The 17692-nt window shown below is 43.2% G+C and overlaps 2 protein-coding genes across 4 annotated transcripts in view; both read right to left on the bottom strand.

Annotated features, from left to right (window-relative positions):
* Positions 1-340: 340 nt before the first annotated feature.
* Positions 341-17692, bottom strand: part of LOC129385606 (collagen alpha-3(VI) chain-like) — a 41336-nt gene continuing 23984 nt past the window's right edge. Inside the window, exon 4 of the mRNA XM_055072401.1 lies at positions 341-456. Within this exon, the coding sequence (XP_054928376.1) occupies positions 401-456 (56 nt within the window). The 3' untranslated portion in view covers positions 341-400. The remainder of the gene's footprint in view (positions 457-17692) is intronic.
* On the bottom strand, positions 6095-15252 carry LOC129385607 (uncharacterized). 3 transcript variants are annotated; one of them, XR_008613079.2, is made up of 5 exons: positions 15144-15251; positions 12718-12864; positions 11693-11761; positions 10557-10637; positions 6095-8239 (listed from the first exon to the last, which is right to left on the bottom strand). XR_008613079.2 is itself a non-coding variant. In XM_055072402.2 (5 exons), the coding sequence occupies exons 2-5, from the start codon at positions 12768-12770 to the stop codon at positions 8127-8129; spliced, it is 312 nt and encodes a 103-aa protein (XP_054928377.1). In that variant the 5' UTR covers positions 12771-12864; positions 15144-15241; the 3' UTR covers positions 6095-8126. The 3 variants fall into 3 exon arrangements, 2 of the variants coding, with proteins under 2 accessions (XP_054928377.1, XP_054928378.1); XM_055072402.2 differs by having other exon boundaries at positions 12722-12864; positions 15144-15241; XM_055072403.1 differs by lacking the exon at positions 12718-12864 and having other exon boundaries at positions 15144-15252.

The following is a 17692-nucleotide window of genomic DNA, read 5'->3' as shown; positions in this document are numbered from 1 at the left end:
TACGCCAAGGAGTATCCAGCGTGTAACATGATTCCAACTTCTCCTGTTAGCACCCCTTTTTAAAGAAGGACGAGTTGAGGACCAAGATGTCTTGTGGCCTTTCTTGTTTATGCTTTGTTTCTTTTCGGGCGAATTTACAAAAAATACAGGTGAGGAAACAGCGATTTTAGCGTGTGCCTCTACGGTCCTTATTGCTTACCAAAAGAGGACTGGCGTCAAAACGTTTTCTTATGATGCGTGGAATTGTAGAATAGCTTTTTAAAGTTTTCTTATAGGGTGCTAAGCACGCTGAGACACATTGGCAAGGTTTGTGCAGCCAAAATAAATTTATTATTGAATTGCAAACAGTTTATTTGAAAGCTGTGATGAAAATTTTGCTCCATATTTGCGCTAATGTGCATTAGGCAACTATATCTTCTCCAAGTCGCTTTTTGTATTCATCCAAGGAATACGTGGCTGTAAGGGAAAAAAATGTGGCGTAAGCACAGGTGCCATCATTGGCGCTGCTTGGAGCACGTGCACTGACTGCGTTGGTTTCAGATTGTCTTCAATATATCTAACGAAATTGCGCCTGTTCTGCCTTTTGCTTGATTCCTCGAATCGACCTAAATCTACTAGAATCAGTGTGACCTATTGCTGATACATAGTCATTTACATTCTGCGCATTATAATTATTCAGCTCAAAAATAACAAACATTTACATGCAATATCGTCTGAGACATGTAGTACAACATTACTAAGAGTTGGTTGTCTGTGACGAGGTGTCATTTCGCTGAATGAGATACTCACAACCCCTGGCACAAGTATTATTTCGCATCATTCCAAAATAATTACTGCATACGTAAATTAAATTTATGCGTACCAGCAAAGTAGGATGTTGTACATAGAAAGAGAACATTTCTTCCTTCCCGGAAGGTCTTACGAGTTTTCGAAAACTCTATGTTCAGTTGAAACTAACTCAATTCAAAAATATTGAACAGTACGTCATAGAAAAAAAAATAAATTCGATGATTATCTTTCACATAGAAAGGTCTGAAAAGTAACGTAATGCATTTACTTTTTGTGGAACATTTTTCTATGGCGTCTTGAGAATAAAAAAACATTGAGCCTAAAAATTTCGCGAGCATATCGCGTTACCTAGCATTCCAACTTTCACAAGCTTGCAGTATGACGCGTTTTTTGTAAATTTTTGCAATTTATCTTAATTTTTAACTAGTGCTGACTGTTTCACTGCTACTACAAAAGGCACAAGTACAGGAATATAGCCAGAACAATTAAAATACTGCAAAATACTTTGTATGTTGAGGAAAGCCGTCAACGTATCCTTCATTTACTCTCAATACCCGTTCAAGCGACTTAGTGACATCGGCGTTCCGCTGATTGTGTATGTTAGAGAATAAATTCAACTGTAGGATAACTGGGGAATAAATTTAATAAATTCCACGTGCAGTGTCCGCATTTCAATCAGGCAGAAAGGCAAAGACACTCAAGTACTTAATTTAGGTGCGCGTCGACTAACCATGGGTGGTAAAATAATTTCGGAATGCAGCAGTATGGCGTGTCTCGCAATGTAACGGTGGTTTTGGTACGGAAAGCGCAATAATTTGCAATCCGATTTTCAAGGAATGTGAGGGTTACTCTCTGCACCTAGATTTTACCTAGTATCGTCGTGTCGTAGCCGACAGGGCAGGCGGCGGTGTCCTTCGTGTGGTAGCAAATTACTTATCGTTGTCAATTATAGTCCATGAAAAGAACCTGGAGATAACATGGGTGTGCGTACACAGCAAACCAATCAACACAGTTTTTCCATCGGATGCTGACAAACGTAAAGTAAACCCTCTTTTGTGATAACTTAGAAGACGTACTAACGAACATAATGTTTAACCGATGGGTTTGGCAGCACTACAGCTATGGCGACGAACGTAACCTATGACACTTGTTTGTCGCGCAGGTGCTCCTGCAAATGTAGAACGTACAGTGGATGAATAACATAATATTTGCCTTAACCAGAAGCAGGACATATATAGTCCTCAGCAAGCCATCGAAAGAGAGAGGCAAAAATACTTCGCAATAACCAGTATGAGGAATGGGACCAATGAATATGATGCCTGTGCCAATCACGCGGCTCCGGAGAACACCTCGAAAGGAGTCATCCGAGGTATCTCTGCCGATGAAAGTCCGGAAGACATCGATAGGAAGCTAGTCACTCCACGTAACCCCAGCGTCTTCTACGCCACGCGCATGGGCAACACAAAGAACGTAATCGTCATTTTTGATGGATATCATGTCTCTAGCTATGTGAACTACTTGTTTGATGCGCACTTTACAAGAAACAATTGGACATCTCTTATGAATGCGGAAGACTTGGTCACTGAGCGGACGTACGCCCTAATCCTACTGACAAAATTAGCCCGAGCTGCGGCACCAAGAATCCGAAGCAAGACCACGAATGCCAACTATGTGGAAAAAACTACCCGACCGGGGATACACGGTGCAAGTGAGGTACCGCATCCCATACCTCGGCAAAAGACAAAGATGGGAACGTGCCCATAGAGAGGAACAAGTGGAATACAACTACGTCGACAAACAAAGAATTCCAAGCGCAGCCGGTAGGAACACATGAGCCAAAAGCAAATCACTCTCTGTCAACCAAACAAGGTCAAGGTCCAGACCCCACAGTGGCAACCCCATCAAGCCAACTAAGCCATTGGCAACAGCAAGGGCACTAACGCCAACCACACCACACTCTAAAAACTAAGGGAGTGCCGGGCACTCTCTTTGAGGGAGTAGCTGCTTGTCCCATATTTCACTCTCTTTTCGAGAGTAGATCGACCCTCTTTGAGAGAGAGTAGGTCAACTCCTCCTGACAGAGTTTTGTTACTCCACCGCAAGGGATTGCTAGTACTCTTCCGCAGAGTGATAATACTCTTCCCACAGGGAGTGCTAGTACTCTTCCGCAGAGTGCTAATACTCTCCCCACAGGGTTAATAGTACACCGCCAGACCGAGTACTTCTACTCCCCCAAACAGAGTGCTTGTACTCCTTCAGAACAGAGTGCTAGTGCTCTTCCCAATACCCTCTTAGCCAAGTCCTGGTCACGCATGCAGGCAGGAAATCAGATCAAATTAGGGCCGCTGATATACTGTTCCCTAGGCGGCTCCTCAGAGACACAGGCCCGATTCCAAGCGGCCTTCAGAATAGGCGCGAGCAAAGTTATGCAGGATTTTAAAGTCATTTTTTCGTGGCTATTTGCCGACTACCGTGAGGCGTGACTGCTCTGAAGCGGCCTATGCGTATGGGTCACGAACGCCCCTGAGGAGAAAAAAAAGCGAATTAACGCTTAATCTGCAAATATCTTCGCAAATTTCACAATCAGGAGTCACACAATCTAATTAGAATACAAATGTCAAGGGAATCACATACTTATCGAGAATCACAATGCTCTATACATCATGTGGATTCGAACCCGCGTACACTCGCATTTGTACAATTCAAAACACACATCATAACCATTACACCACAGCGCCGCCACGCCCAGTCGTGTTCTTTTAGAGCTTATATATATACCAAACGTATTTGATGAATCGGCTGTGGTGGGTGGGGTTTCTCTGCAGTGTGCTGTGCTGTTGTGTACTGGAATACGTGTGCGTTTGCATCATTTCCATTCCTTGCTACGACTAACGAAGGAAGACAACGTAGACGACAACGTCAGAACTATTCACGGCTTGTCGTCACTGCAGGAAAATAACAAATGTGCCGTTCAGCTCATGATCGAGTGCTTCTCCAGTCCATGTTCTCCAAAATACGCGGATACAAAGTATTGCGCCAACCATCCACGTATGTGAATTTAATTCACGCGTATACTGGTGAGCAACTGCGACGCCAGTACCAGGCATTTCGACGTGCCTCACGCTGCCGTGTAGGCGTTCTTTTCAAGTGCATTAGTTTAGAGTTTGGTTCAGTCCGCTGTGAGCTGTTGTCCTGCATTAGCAGCGGATCGTTAGCGTTTTGAAGCGCATGCATTCCAGCATTTGGAGACTGCTTATGCCGATAGCCGCGTCAAATGCATTGGCACGCATGTTTAAATGACTAATGTGTCCACTTGTTACGCGTGCACTGCTCGTATCCTGTGGCAGTGCTCGTTCTAAAAGCTTCGAAGACCATCTACACTCATGCGTGTGTTCAATTTATATATGCACAGGATGGACTTGCCGGCTAGTTGGTTGAGCATTTTAGAAGAAACAGCGCAACACAAGGACGACGCAAAAACATGCCACACCACGAAGCGCTGGTGTGGTTGATGCTTTTTTTCGTCCTTGTGTTTGCGCTGTTTCTTCTTCCACGATTCACGCACACCACAGGTACGCGAAAGTTTAGGAGCATAAGTGGTTAACTCTGTTTTCCCCGTTTTCTCTCAGTGTCAATGGCACAGTGCGTTGCCCGGAATTGTGCACGCTTACCCCCATATGCAGAAATGCATCATAAATTGAAGCCCATGCTTGACTTGATCTAAACGACGCAAGTCGTGAACGCACCAAAAGAAAGGCAGTGAGCGTCTTGGGGGACGTTCGCACCAGGCGTCGTTTGTATCAAGTCAAGCATGAGCTTTGTATTAAGATACATTTCTGAATACGGGGGCTAGACATCTGCTTCTTCCAGAAAATGTCGAAGAAACCCGCAAAAACCAGGCACATTCGTAAACTTAACTAGGCAATACGAAGCTCCATAGAAAAAAAGAAGAGTGGTATTAAAAGCTTTCAGTATTTTTCTTTACTCCAAAATAGTTGCGCTCTCGTGGCTTCACTGTACAGAGATAGTGCAGCGTTAGCTAGAAAGCATGAATTTCCTAACTCCATGCCAAAATAAGCTTGTAAAATTTAGGTGCTAGAATCCAGGGTTTGTAGCGATCCTTGAAAATCCTTTATTTCTAAAATGCCATTTTCAAGGCATTGAAAACCCTTGAATTTTTAGAAGTACTGCAAAGTCCTGTACACTTGGCTAGACTTAGCAGACATTGCCAAGCGCTTTTTTTCCCTTCTGTGACACTCTTTCGCATGTCACAGAAAATTGTCTCTGGAGGTAATAGAAGGAAAGCGACATCCTTAAAGTTGAAATTACAAAGGAGCTGCAGATACCAGTTTTATGCACATGGAACCGGCGACAAATGTGCTTGGAGGAGCAGAAGCAGGAAGCTCAAGAGTTGAGGCATTCGAAGAGAAGCCGTGAAGAGTAAATTGAGAGCGACAGACACAATAAAAAGAAATTAGAAATGACTATTGCTTATTTGATGGTGAAAAAAGCTGAGGCAACAGATGACATCACGTACACTGTCAAACCAAACCAAACAGTATTCAAGAACTGCAAATGTTGCAGGTCCAAGTAGTTAATTGTGCTATTGCAGAAAAAAATTTGAGCGCTTTCTTGAAATGCTTCCTTGTGTGCGTTTAGTGGTGGGCGGTGAAAGGCAAATTAGCAGTCTTTCAAATGTTTGAAATCACTGAAATGCGATTTGTTTTTTCTTTTGTTTGCATTAAAGTTAACCGTGTTCTTGAACAAGTTATTGCCTGTCCAAACTACTACACACATTGCACGAGGTCCTTGAAGTTACTGTGTCGGGGCCTCGAAAGTCCTTGAAAACCATTGAATTTTTTTCTTCAATATTGCTACAAACCCAGTAGAACAACTGTCATGGAGTAAAAACCTTGGCTGAACAGGGGCTTATACGCAGAGCACAGGAAGACTAGAAATGCAGTAGTAGGCATGGAGGGCCCTGAAAAAAATGTGCCACATCCGCTCGTCTGCCTTATGTTTCTGCACCGACTGTCACATTTTTAATAGAAGTGCACTTTCTGTTCTACTCCAATAAACGCAACATTACGAACTCCATTGTGGGGCAGTCCTTCAGCCAGTGCAGAACTTTTTCTGTACATCCGAGTCAGCTCTGTCATTTTTCCAGCATTGTAGTACAAGATTTGTTAAACTGGTTTAGCAGAATATGAGCAGTATACTCTTTAATTAGCTGTTTATTTGTATGCACAAGTTCAGGTCCTCAGTTTGGTTGCATAACAAATTGCCATACCTCAATAGATACAAGAAACAATTTTATTACAGTTTAATAAAATCCAAACAGTAATAATCACAACAATATAATGACATACATTTCTTTTGGTACGTATACAGCCCATGTCTTGGCAGTGTATAAATTCAACTATACACCGCAAGTACTGTGTCCTGACCACTATTATTCACATGTGTAAAACCATCACAGCAATTCAACAAATATCACAGTAATTAGTGACATACACTTTGTAACTGCTTTACATGAGCATAATGTATACAAATGGTCCCTGTGTACCTACACATGACTAGTGACACCCGAGTACTATTACGCACAGGTGTAAAACCAACAAAGCAGTTCTTTAAAAAATATCACAGCGCTTAGTGACGTACATGCTGTAACTCCCTTGTAGAAACTTAATACAAACACGTGAGGACACAGAAAGCTAGCAGTGGGCATACATGGGAATACCACCGCCTCAATACTAATTCACAAGTGTAAAACCAACCAAGCAGTTCTTTAATGAATATCACAATGCTTAGTGACATACATTTTCTAACTAGCTTATATAAGCTTTATACAAACATGAGAACATACACAAAGCTAGCGGTGCACCCGCATAGCAGTGCGGCCATCTGAACACGATTATTTGCAAGTGTAAGCTCAACAGAACAGTTTGTTATAGTGACGCACATTTTGTAACTGCCTTATACAAGCTTAGTGCAAGCACAAGAATGCAGAAAAATATAAATTTAAAACTTGCTCTATGCATACACAAACAGATCAACACAAATGGTAAACACCGCTTGGAAGACAAATGTGACTGTGGCAAAGCGCAGTGCTGTGCCGGTTGAAATTGCCACCCACAAAAGTATTGAGCAATGCTTAAACCACAGGCAATAAAGTGCTGAAAGACTGCGTCTCTAACGTAACTATTTTAATTCAAATTTCCTGAATATAGGGCTCGCTTGCAGATAAGGCATCTGATCCAACTGACCCGATTTTACACCTGCTACATGCATACAATGCCCTCAGATATAACTGGTAATAATAATTATAAAAGGCATTTAAAAACTTGATGGTATGATGAAGATGCATGACTAGAAAAGTTCTGTCCCCCTCGTACTTGTTAAAAAGGTGTAAGTACGACACATGTTCTTTTTTTCCTCAATTTTTGCATTAATGGACAGCCGGGAACCTCGAACCGACACACAAAAAAAAAAGATACTGCTATGTTAATAGTGTTATGAATAATTTTTTGTGAAAGCTTTTTTACAGACAAGTTGCAGTCTCGTTTCTGGAGGTTGAGCTGTATCTTGCAAAATAACTTGAAAAGTGGTCACATGGGAGCATGATATCATAATGTTAGTTTCAGTTGACTCTCTTGCCCTACAAGTCGCTGCTCACTGTGGCCAGTGATGCAACAGCAGTGTCTGTGTGATTTTCATCACACTTCTGTCCTATGCCATTCTTACCAGAGTTGGCGGCACATAGATACCCAAATTTCGATAGTGTTGCTTTATCAGGTGGTTGCTTTTGATTTGCTCAATATCAGTTGGCACTTCAGCTGCATCAAACTTCTTTTTTACCTCTTCAACAACATCAACAACAATCTTATGACACCTGTGTTGTCCCTCTAGTTGCCTACAAAGACCAGTCAATCTAGCAACAACACTGACAGTCTCTACTATCTTGTAATGGGGGAGAGGTGTGTCCCACCATGTGTTCCACATTGTTGTCACTATGTGGGCTGGCTGGGGAGGCAACAACTGTAATATGTTTGCATTTGCATATATTAAAGTGATGCTTGTACTGTGTTATAACACCTAACTTAGTCTTGCACTTGCTGCACAATAACACTGGCTCACACTCGCGGTGAAAAGCTTTTGTATGTTGAGCAAATGAGTTGTATCCACTACAAAAAAGTCAGTGATAGCACACATGTTGCTCTACCAGGCCTGGTGTGGTTCCTTCTGACACTGCTGCTGATGCTGACGCACTGCTGCTTGCCTCGTACACTGTTGCAGCTGCAGTAGACATGGCAGTCTCTGTATCTATTGCTGCCGTGTCATCTGTCATGGTAACTTCCAAGTGGTATCGGGCTCACTTCTGCAACAGAGATGTTGTTTGCCCCTTGAGGGCTCTCATGATCAGGGCCAATAATTTCGTAGGCATTGTCTCCTGCATCAAAGAACCAATAAGAACAGCATGAATTAATAAACATAGCTCTAAAAAGTACGGACATCAAGACTTAATCACAAGCTTTGCCCATAAGTGACCGGGCTTAATGAATAATACTTGCAGGAGGAGTTACACAATTGTTTGTGTATATTACAGTAAAGCCTCATCAGAAGATATTCAAGAGGCACGGGAAACATGTCTCTCGAAACCAAAAATTTTGAGACACTGAGGAGCCAGACTAGATCACTTTATTATGCATCATCACTAAAGTATGTTTTGATATATCTGAAGGAATAAATGCTCAGGGTGGCTTAAAGGGCCCCTAAACCACTTCTCGACATTTTTTGAACATTTCAAGTAAACACGCGTATCGAAATCAGAATGCCGTCACGATCGACGAAGCCAAATGCCAGAGTGCGTAGCACTGCCGGAGCACCACAATATGAAGAAAATGACCCTGTGCGTCTCTCTGGACCTATCCTGCACGCCCCAGTTTGTCCTGACGTCACCAGGCTGTCTCTGATGATGTCACCAGTTTCCGGTGCTGTCGATTGGTCAAACGAAAGTGTGCGACTGCCGGCAAGGCCTGCAAGCAAATACACATACTCCTTCTTCCTCGTCGTGTTGCGCGCGATGCCATTGTGGGCAGCCAATGGGGGCAAAGAACAGAAACGCTAACAGAAGGGTCTCCCTATGAGCCTCTTCAACACGAGTCACCATACAGTTCCGTTGTATTAGCGCCACCCCTCGCAGGACGACGGGCCAGCGCAACAGCAACAGAGCTCATTGGTGTTGGCCTGTCCCGTAACATTTGGAGGTGTACTAGGCAAGGAAAAGACGATACTGTCCATATGGCGTGTACCAGATGAAAGAGTAAAATGAGTGGGGACTACTTTTCGATAATCAAACACACGTAGCTACACTATTACTGCACCGTTTCGAAAAATTCTCGTGGCTACCTGTTCATTGCCTTATTGTGTAGAACTGCAACACCGCAACTAAATTTCAACCTCGGTGGTTTAGGGGCCCTTTAAAGAAGACATTCACAGCTTTTTAGTGACTGTAGATTGTGTTAGCTTCCTTCCCAACTTCTGGAATTTAAACACTTCACTTTGCAAGCCTTGTTGCTCGCAGTACCTTTGAGGTGCTCTTAGACGCTCGTCAGCTTCAACTGCCGACACTTTCTGCCCTGCACTGTCCTCGTTTCCCTCCTTTTCTGGTTCATGCTAAAAGAGACATGCGCGATTGACTTGTGTAAGGATTGCGTGATCTTTACGCCCTTCGGAGCACACAAGGTGCACAAAGTGAATGTGTCTGGGTTGTGTCCCTTCGAAGTAGTGAATACTTAAAAAGTCATCCTTAGTAACAAAGGTGTCTCTTGTATACAGTATTGTTAACGTGGCAAACATCGGAAAACCAACCAAACCATTTTCAGATGTCTCTTACAACCAAGTGCATCTTGTAATGAGATTCTACTGTACTGAATATTTTTCAACTATGGATCATCTGCATGTACATATAGTCACAAAGACATGTTGTGTGGAATGGCGAATCGGGAAACAGTTCGTACTCTTACTTTTTGTCCCTAACATAAGCAGCTGATAACAATATGATAAAAAAGCAGGCAATGAGGCTAGAATGGAACATAATCCTTCAGCTCTAAACAGTTTTTTGGGCCCACATCATTCCCTCATATGACATAAGGAAACAACTTGATTGCAGTAATGGCTGCATGTGATCTGAGTTGATTGAAACAAACTATACGTAAGGTTGTCCTGTATGTAATTTTATCAGAGTGCTTTTTAGATGTCCTGCTGGTGATCCTGGCTGCGCGATGCTTCTCATGCTTTTTGGCACGATTTCTTTTTTTCCACTCCACTTTTTTTTTCAGATTTTCTCCCCTTTCCCTTCCCCCTTGTGTAAAATAGCACACTTGAAGTATCAAATTTGTTGAACTAACGTGTGTATCAAACCTGTTAACATGTGTGCTTCTCTGTGGTCTGTGTTGTATTTTTGCGCTGCACAATTCAATTCAAGATGAAAGATGGAACGTCCCTGCCTTTAGTTTAATTGTGTGTGTGTGTGTGTGTGTATGTCTCTCTCATGTTTTGAAATATATGTACATTCAGGAGTGCCTGCATGCCCTTCTCTCCTGCTCCAGTGACGAAAAGGAGAGCCTGTTTATGTACCATAGTAAAAAATTCAAAGGTTTTCACTGTGCCCATAAAATCCCTTATCATATGGATCTGTCACAATACAGAGTAGCAGTGGTCCATAATACTAGCCCATCCCAACATAATTATAAATTAACACATACCGACATGCTGCGAAACAGCTGTTGCAAAGCCGCTGGTGAAGGCAATTTCCGCAGCACTGCAGTGGTACAGCCGAGTTCCACCTGTATAGTGACAAATCCATATGCGTGTTAGCAACTCACTAGTTGCTGATGGTTTCATAAGCTTTACACTACACAATAAAGTAATCTAGACAACTTTGTTGGAACAAATGCACATAATTAGGACACCACTTAAACACTAACACGATTATTTGCCCCCAATCTCTCACTCACTAAGGGATAATACTACTGAAACATCGGTGGAGAGCTCAGATTAACACAGCCCATAAAGGACAAGCGTTCTTTGAGGAAAACAGCTATAACAGCGGTTAGTTTTCTTGATCATTTTATGTGGTAGCTTTGATTTAAATGTCATGCAGTACTATAAGATACGAAGTGCCGCATTTCTAGCAGCAGAAGGCGTCATCAGGCTCATGGTACAACAGATTTTTGCACTGTTTGTCAGTGAGCCGACACATACAAAGAAAACCGAATTCACACATACATATAGAGTGCCAAGTGCACTTCTCCTTCTGAAAACGCAGCCACCAGTTCCAATGTTGCTGAAAGGAAAGGTTATATAAAGTGCGAGACTGCATGGAACTGCCACTTATGACTGTAAATGTATGGTCTGCTGATTGCAGAGGTAGTCACATACTATTTCTAGTCTCTTTTAGAAGCATCACTAAAGAATAAATTAAAATCTATTCATAAGTCACGAATTTCATGCACCCACAGTTTGGCTAAATAACCTGTGAGAAAAAGACATGTTTACCTGGAATAGCAACCTTTTTTCCTGCTGCAAAACTTTCCTTCGAATTAATGAAATAACTTCACAGCGTCATAATGCGTTTCCCGCAACTACTTGCCGGCAGTGGCGAGTTAGTGTTTATATCCGACTCATTGGGCGACAATACTGCCAAACACAAATGCTTCACGAACACGAGAACACGTCCCTGGCAGAGAATAGCAACCATATATGCGTCTGTGAGACATGATCGCACCTTTGTGGTCAAAGTGTACGTTAGAACGACATCACCATCTCATTAAAAAAAAAAGCCTCCGTACAAGGCAGCCACCAACTGCATAATGTGAAATTGCAACTGATGTCCACTTACTGGTGGCCTGTGTTTGAGTCACTTTTAGCAGTTGACTGGGTGCTGAGAAATGCACGTCCTGGGTTGTCCCTGCAAAACATACAGGGTTATGTCAAATGTTGAAAATATATATATGCCGGCATTTCATCAGTCGCAAAACAAACGAGTAAACTAATAAACAACTGTAATGTAAACAGAGTACACATCATAAGATAGGCTGTCAACTGTTAATGCATTACGCAAAAAACCTAATGCATAGGAAAGACTATATGTATACACACGAAGCTGACACACAATTCACTCTAGGTTTTTCCGTGCAGTATATTCAAATTATTATGTCTCGTGGTTAAGCAAAATTAGTGTAAATTACGAACTAAATTATCTACCCTGGAAACTTTTCTTCAATATGCACCTGTGCGCGCTTCGAACGAGTAGCGTTGTAAAATTTACGTAAATGGCATTTAACATAGTTGCTGAACACGGATTTCCTTTGCCCTGTGTCGTGTACAGTGAGCTACATATATCTGCCCCCACCCCCCTTTTTTGTACAAGCCATACTGCGTGCCACTGCACCTATACGCACGTCAATAAACCTCACGACACAGAAATAAAAAAAGCGCCAATCACCCATGCCTGCATGTTGTAGTGGGCCTAACCTAACCAAGCATGGGCTGTTGCTTTTTATAGTAAACACAGGCACCGTGCTCATTGCAAGTATGTATCATGTCTCTAAGCAAATATGCAATTTCATTGTACCACTATTTTTTTATCACATGGATATATCTGTTGAGAGGCAAGACAAAAAGCAGTCACTTCTCAGAACTAATCAGCTTTCTTAAAACACATTTTTAACTTTTCAATGACACTTGCTGCTATGTGTTTGTCTCCAGAGAGCATACTTGATTTGACTTTCCAATCAGAGACATTACATAAATATACCATGTTAAGATGACTGCCTGGAGCACGTGAGAATTTTCATCTTCGTGTAACATACTGTATCTTGATTTTGTTGACATTTGGTCAAATGGTACACCCAATATACCCACATACTAGTTTTCTTGTCCAAATAACATGCCAATGTATTTTGATTTTTTGGCATTGGCTCCTCTGCACTACGTGAAGTCGCGCTGCACTGGCTCTTTCACATCCTCGTGTCCTTGCAGCTGCCTTCTTGCGTTATATAAAGCGGGTGCCTGAAAAATATCGTATGCAAAAGTCAACACAAGGGCATGGTGCAAAACAACATCAAGACAGTCAAGGCCATGGCAATAAAAAAGTCTTAGCTCTTAGTCTTCCTAGTGAAATGCATGCAAAACATCCAAATGACTGCAACAGTCAACTGCTAAACTAACTTCAATTTTTAGATTTAAGCAAAAAAACAAATAAACCACAGTTCATCCTTGTTTTTCATGAATGTTAGAATACTCCTGCTAATGAATAGAATATTGGTCATTTTCAGACGTCATAGTTCTGTCATGAGTCTGGTGTATCGCAAACACCACTTGTGACACATCCTAAGCACGTGCACAGTGTGCCCCCCCCCCCCCCCCCCCCCCCGCACCATCCCGGGTTGTGCCACTGCTGAAGCCATAATTTGAGGATTATAGCTGCAAACATGATGCTCAGTAGGGATGAAAATATTGTCCTTCAGCTCAATGGATATATGGATGTGCCTATAACAATGGGCAACAAGGCTTGTTATGGCAAGCTTACCCACATTTCAATACTAACAAGTTCACTGCGGCCTGCATCTAAGCTTACTAAAAGGCATGAACTTATTTTCATGCATGAGGTGCGCAGTGGAGTTCATTTTTGACAGACCAGACTACTGCTGCAGTTTGAAATCTAGCATTTTAGATTCTTGTAGGCATGTAAAAGTTGCAGTTAAACCACAGTTATTAGTTTATTACACCAACCTATTGTTCTGCGTACGACAGAGTGGTAACACGGAATTAAAGCAACATTTTATTTTGATATTTTATTTCTCTACTAAAAATATTCAAGCGATAAACACATCTTGATCTGCCATGCTATAGCAAAATGCACACATTACGCTTGTAACCCCCAGAGGAAGGCTGATTTAGCTGTTCATATGACATAACTCTGACACGCCAACTCATATTAGCAAATGCACAGGCATGTCCAAAACAATAAGCGCATGCAAAGCGCCCCTGCAATTGTAATTCCACACAGCAGCCGTTATATTCGATGCCGATGCGTAACTAGCTGCTCGACAATTCACCGAGTTCGTAGACATAAGCATCCTTTCAGTTTGGCACCGCGCACGAAAACCGCAACAGGAGACAAAACCAGACCTATAATCACACCATTTCAACATGAGCAAAAACAGTTCAGTCTTAGGGATAAACACTGTGAGAGCGATTTAGTGCGCGACGGCGACGAGCGACGGCTTCGAGCGACAAAACGGGCCGTCGCTTGAACAGATGGCTCGGTTCTGGAAATCTAGAAATCGTCGCTCGTCGCCCAGAAGTGCTATGAGCGACTAGCCAATAGCGCGAAGCCGGAACTGGATGTACATACATCGCTCAAATACTACCGATTGTCGGGCGGAACGAGCAAATGATTCAATTTTTATACGTGCAAGGATAAGAACGTACTGCAAGACCTCCGGAAATATTTTATGCTACTTTTTATAGTAAAATACATCAACGTAAATTACTAAAGCACGCGTTACGCGTGACTGCAGCCCTCATGCCGGCAACACCGGGGAGGCGTCGCTCAAAATCGTCGCTCGCACGGAGCACGACTTGTAGGCGACGAGCGAACGCGACAGACATCTCCGTCGCGTCGCTTGTAGCTGCCGCGCACAAGATCGCTTATATGGGGTTTATACTTTTTTCAGCATAAAACATGGATTCCTCATGCGTTTTCAGTAAGTTCAGGATAACGCGCCCAACTGACCTCTTGCAGCATGCAGCTGAATGCCTGCGGCAAAGTTTCTAACTAGCACTGGTGCTGCACGTAACTTCAGTGGTCGCAGATTCCACCTGCGCGAGGCACCGTCAAGCGCGCGGTTTATTTATACAAAAAAGCATGCTGCCAGCAAAATGACGCCTTCTGTTATGTGATTCCTTAGTTCAACAGCGTTCCGTACACAGTATACTGCCAAACTGAATAAATTCAAACACACAAAACGCACGCTAATCACGCTCCGCATAGGCTCGGAATCACAGGCTGGTGAGCGAACCATTTTAAGCGTCCTCTCGCCTGGCGTCTTATTGAACATACCATAGTTCAGGCAGCGTTTGCGATCTTTAAAGCTCTTACGGACAACGGCAAAGTGATAAAATCACATGCAGTTATCGCGACGACTGGCTTTTTCGATTGACATCGAGAGACACAGCGCGTATGCCTAGTCCTTTGTCAATCGCGTCGGCTAAGCGCAGCGACGACTTCCTGGCGATAGCATGACATATACGGACAATGTGCACCTAAGTTAGAATTCACTTACCGTGGAGGATTTGCTGTTATATCCAAGGCATGACGAACGACTGTCGTGTTTTCGTGGCGACGCGAGATGGCTGCCATACGATCTCCCTTGGCTGGCCTTTGCTGCTGCTGTGCTGCTCGGCGGAGGGATCACTTTTCGGTGCTGTGTTGTTCCGCGATCTTGAGTGCGCGCGCGCGCGGTGGAGCAACTCCGAGTGAAAAAGTAGAGCGCTCGCTACGCGTTCCTTTGAACTGTGGCGGCCTGTTCTCTTAGAAGCAAAACGATGTGTTCTTTGCTCAGCGTGCATGAATGATACATTGCCATGTTAGGGGCCAGCCACCTACAGTTGAAGCAGAAGATTACGCTACGTTTTGTTTTCTATTGCCGCAAGAGTCTCTCTTTTCTATTGTCGCAAGAGTCTTTTCACTCTCTCTCTCTGAAGGGGAGAGTGAAAAGCACATTTCACTCTCTCCTTGGTGACAGAGTGAACAATGCATTTCACTCTCCTCGACATTTTGCGAGAGTAAAACGACGCTTTGAAGAGTGAACCGGCAGCTTCACTCCTGCGATACCCTTCCTAGTTTTTAGAGTGCACTGGACCTCCGTCACAGGTGAACTGTGCTGACGTGGCTTTCGGGGCGCACGGAGGTAGGAGTTTCACCTAAGACAAGAATTAGAGAGTTACAAAAACAACTAGCAGAGATGAAACAAATTATGCTAGAACGTCATCAGCGGATTTTCGCGCTAGAAGAGGACAACAGTAGACTGCGGAAATAAAACATTACTGTTAAAAACGAGTGAGGTGTTACACTAGGTAGTATTGAGGAAAAAGAGGCAGACATGAAGGAAGAGGCTAGCACGTCTGCCAAACGCAAAACCACAGACCATAACAAGACGATCCCAGTTAAAAAAAACCAAGTCTGTTAAACCTCTTGAGAAAAAACAGGACGAACTCGAAAGCAAAATTGCAGAAAACAAACAAGACATCCTAGATACAAACTTTAAAGAACTGGGCACGCAACTTACCAAGCAAGTTACACAGGCTATTATGACGCAACATTTTCTGGCATTGAATATCGTATGCAGACGTGGGGACCCCAAACCAGTGGAGCCAGCCCCGTCAAAACAACCAGTAAATACCCCATATTAAATCCTCGACAACTACGGTGGAGGGAACCGGAAAACTAACTGCCACCATGGATATACACGGCCATTGTACAATCTGGCAATGGAATTGTCGCGGATGCAGTAGAAAAACATCCAACTTACATGAACACCTAATTGATAAGGAAAATCCTGATGTCATATTGCTACAGCAGCTGAACTGTAAGACAAAATTATCTAGGTACAGATCATTCAGTAGTGACGAAGGGGAGACGAGAGCTGTCACCACTATCGTCAAATGTACCTACACGGTCGTTCATTATGATACAGGCGTTGCGGATGTAGACAATATATTATTCGAGTTGCTTAGACTAGTCCAAGCATTCGTAATAAGCGGACTGGTATATGTGACATCGTACATACGATGGTACCCATCAGAAAGATACAAATTAGACTGCTTAATCAGACAAATCTTCAACCAAGAAATTGGATTCCCTACCACCACCAGCAAGGATAGGTTTTTGCAGCCATCTCTACACAATACACTGGGTGAGCTAATTGAGGCACAACGCATAGCACAATACGAACGCCTGTCACAAACCAAAACAGATAGGCAAATATTGGATCACCTGGGTATAGGGTATCATATCCAACAAAGCGTCAAAACAGATATGCCCAGACATATCACAGTCATGATAAACGTTAATACCCAAGAATATGCATCCCACCCACGATCAGGGTAGGCAGTAAACAGAAGAAATTCAGTAGCAGTAAGCATACCAGATTTGTAGATGGATCTAGATGCAGACACAAGTGCGCCTACACAGCTGTGGTGATAAATTACGAGGGAAAATGCACGACGAGCACTACAGTCAACACGCTACACGTATAAACCGCAGAGGAATAAGTGAACGTTATCTTAAGTGATTCCCAGACGGCCATATGAAACTTCGCAAACGGTCGAATCTCCCCAGTGGCACTACCACTCCTAAAATTAGCTAAAAACCACGTTAAAATTGTCGATCTCATCTGGACACCCAATCCCTCAATACCAGGCGGTTGCAATAAGGCGGCGCACCACATGGCTCGGGAGCTTACGGACTGAGCCTCGGTTAGCGCCGTCTCACCGACTACCCACGAGTGGAAGTGGGAAGATCGAATGACCAGATTTCACAAAATTACACAACACCATAGATTGCAGAGGTGCCCATTCCCGACGCCGCGCGCAAATGTAAGCAAAAATCAGTCTGTGGAATGGCGGCAGTTAAAAGCAGATCCTATCCGAGTCCAGCTACCATTTATACACGATTGACAAGTGCAGACACTGTGACTCTAGAGCCACTCTAGAGCATATACTGTGGGAATGTACGGGTATAATACACACTAAGGCTGTTGCAGCTTCAAACAGCGACAGCCGCTGCGCGCGCTGGGAGTCTGCGTTGCTCAGCCCTTACCTACAGCACCAA

Source organism: Dermacentor andersoni, chromosome 7 (assembly GCF_023375885.2).
Source record: "Dermacentor andersoni chromosome 7, qqDerAnde1_hic_scaffold, whole genome shotgun sequence".
Taxonomy (NCBI): Eukaryota; Metazoa; Arthropoda; class Arachnida; order Ixodida; family Ixodidae; genus Dermacentor; species Dermacentor andersoni.
The sequence above is the reverse complement of the archived record's forward strand: the minus strand, read 5'-3'. Positions and strand labels throughout refer to the sequence as shown.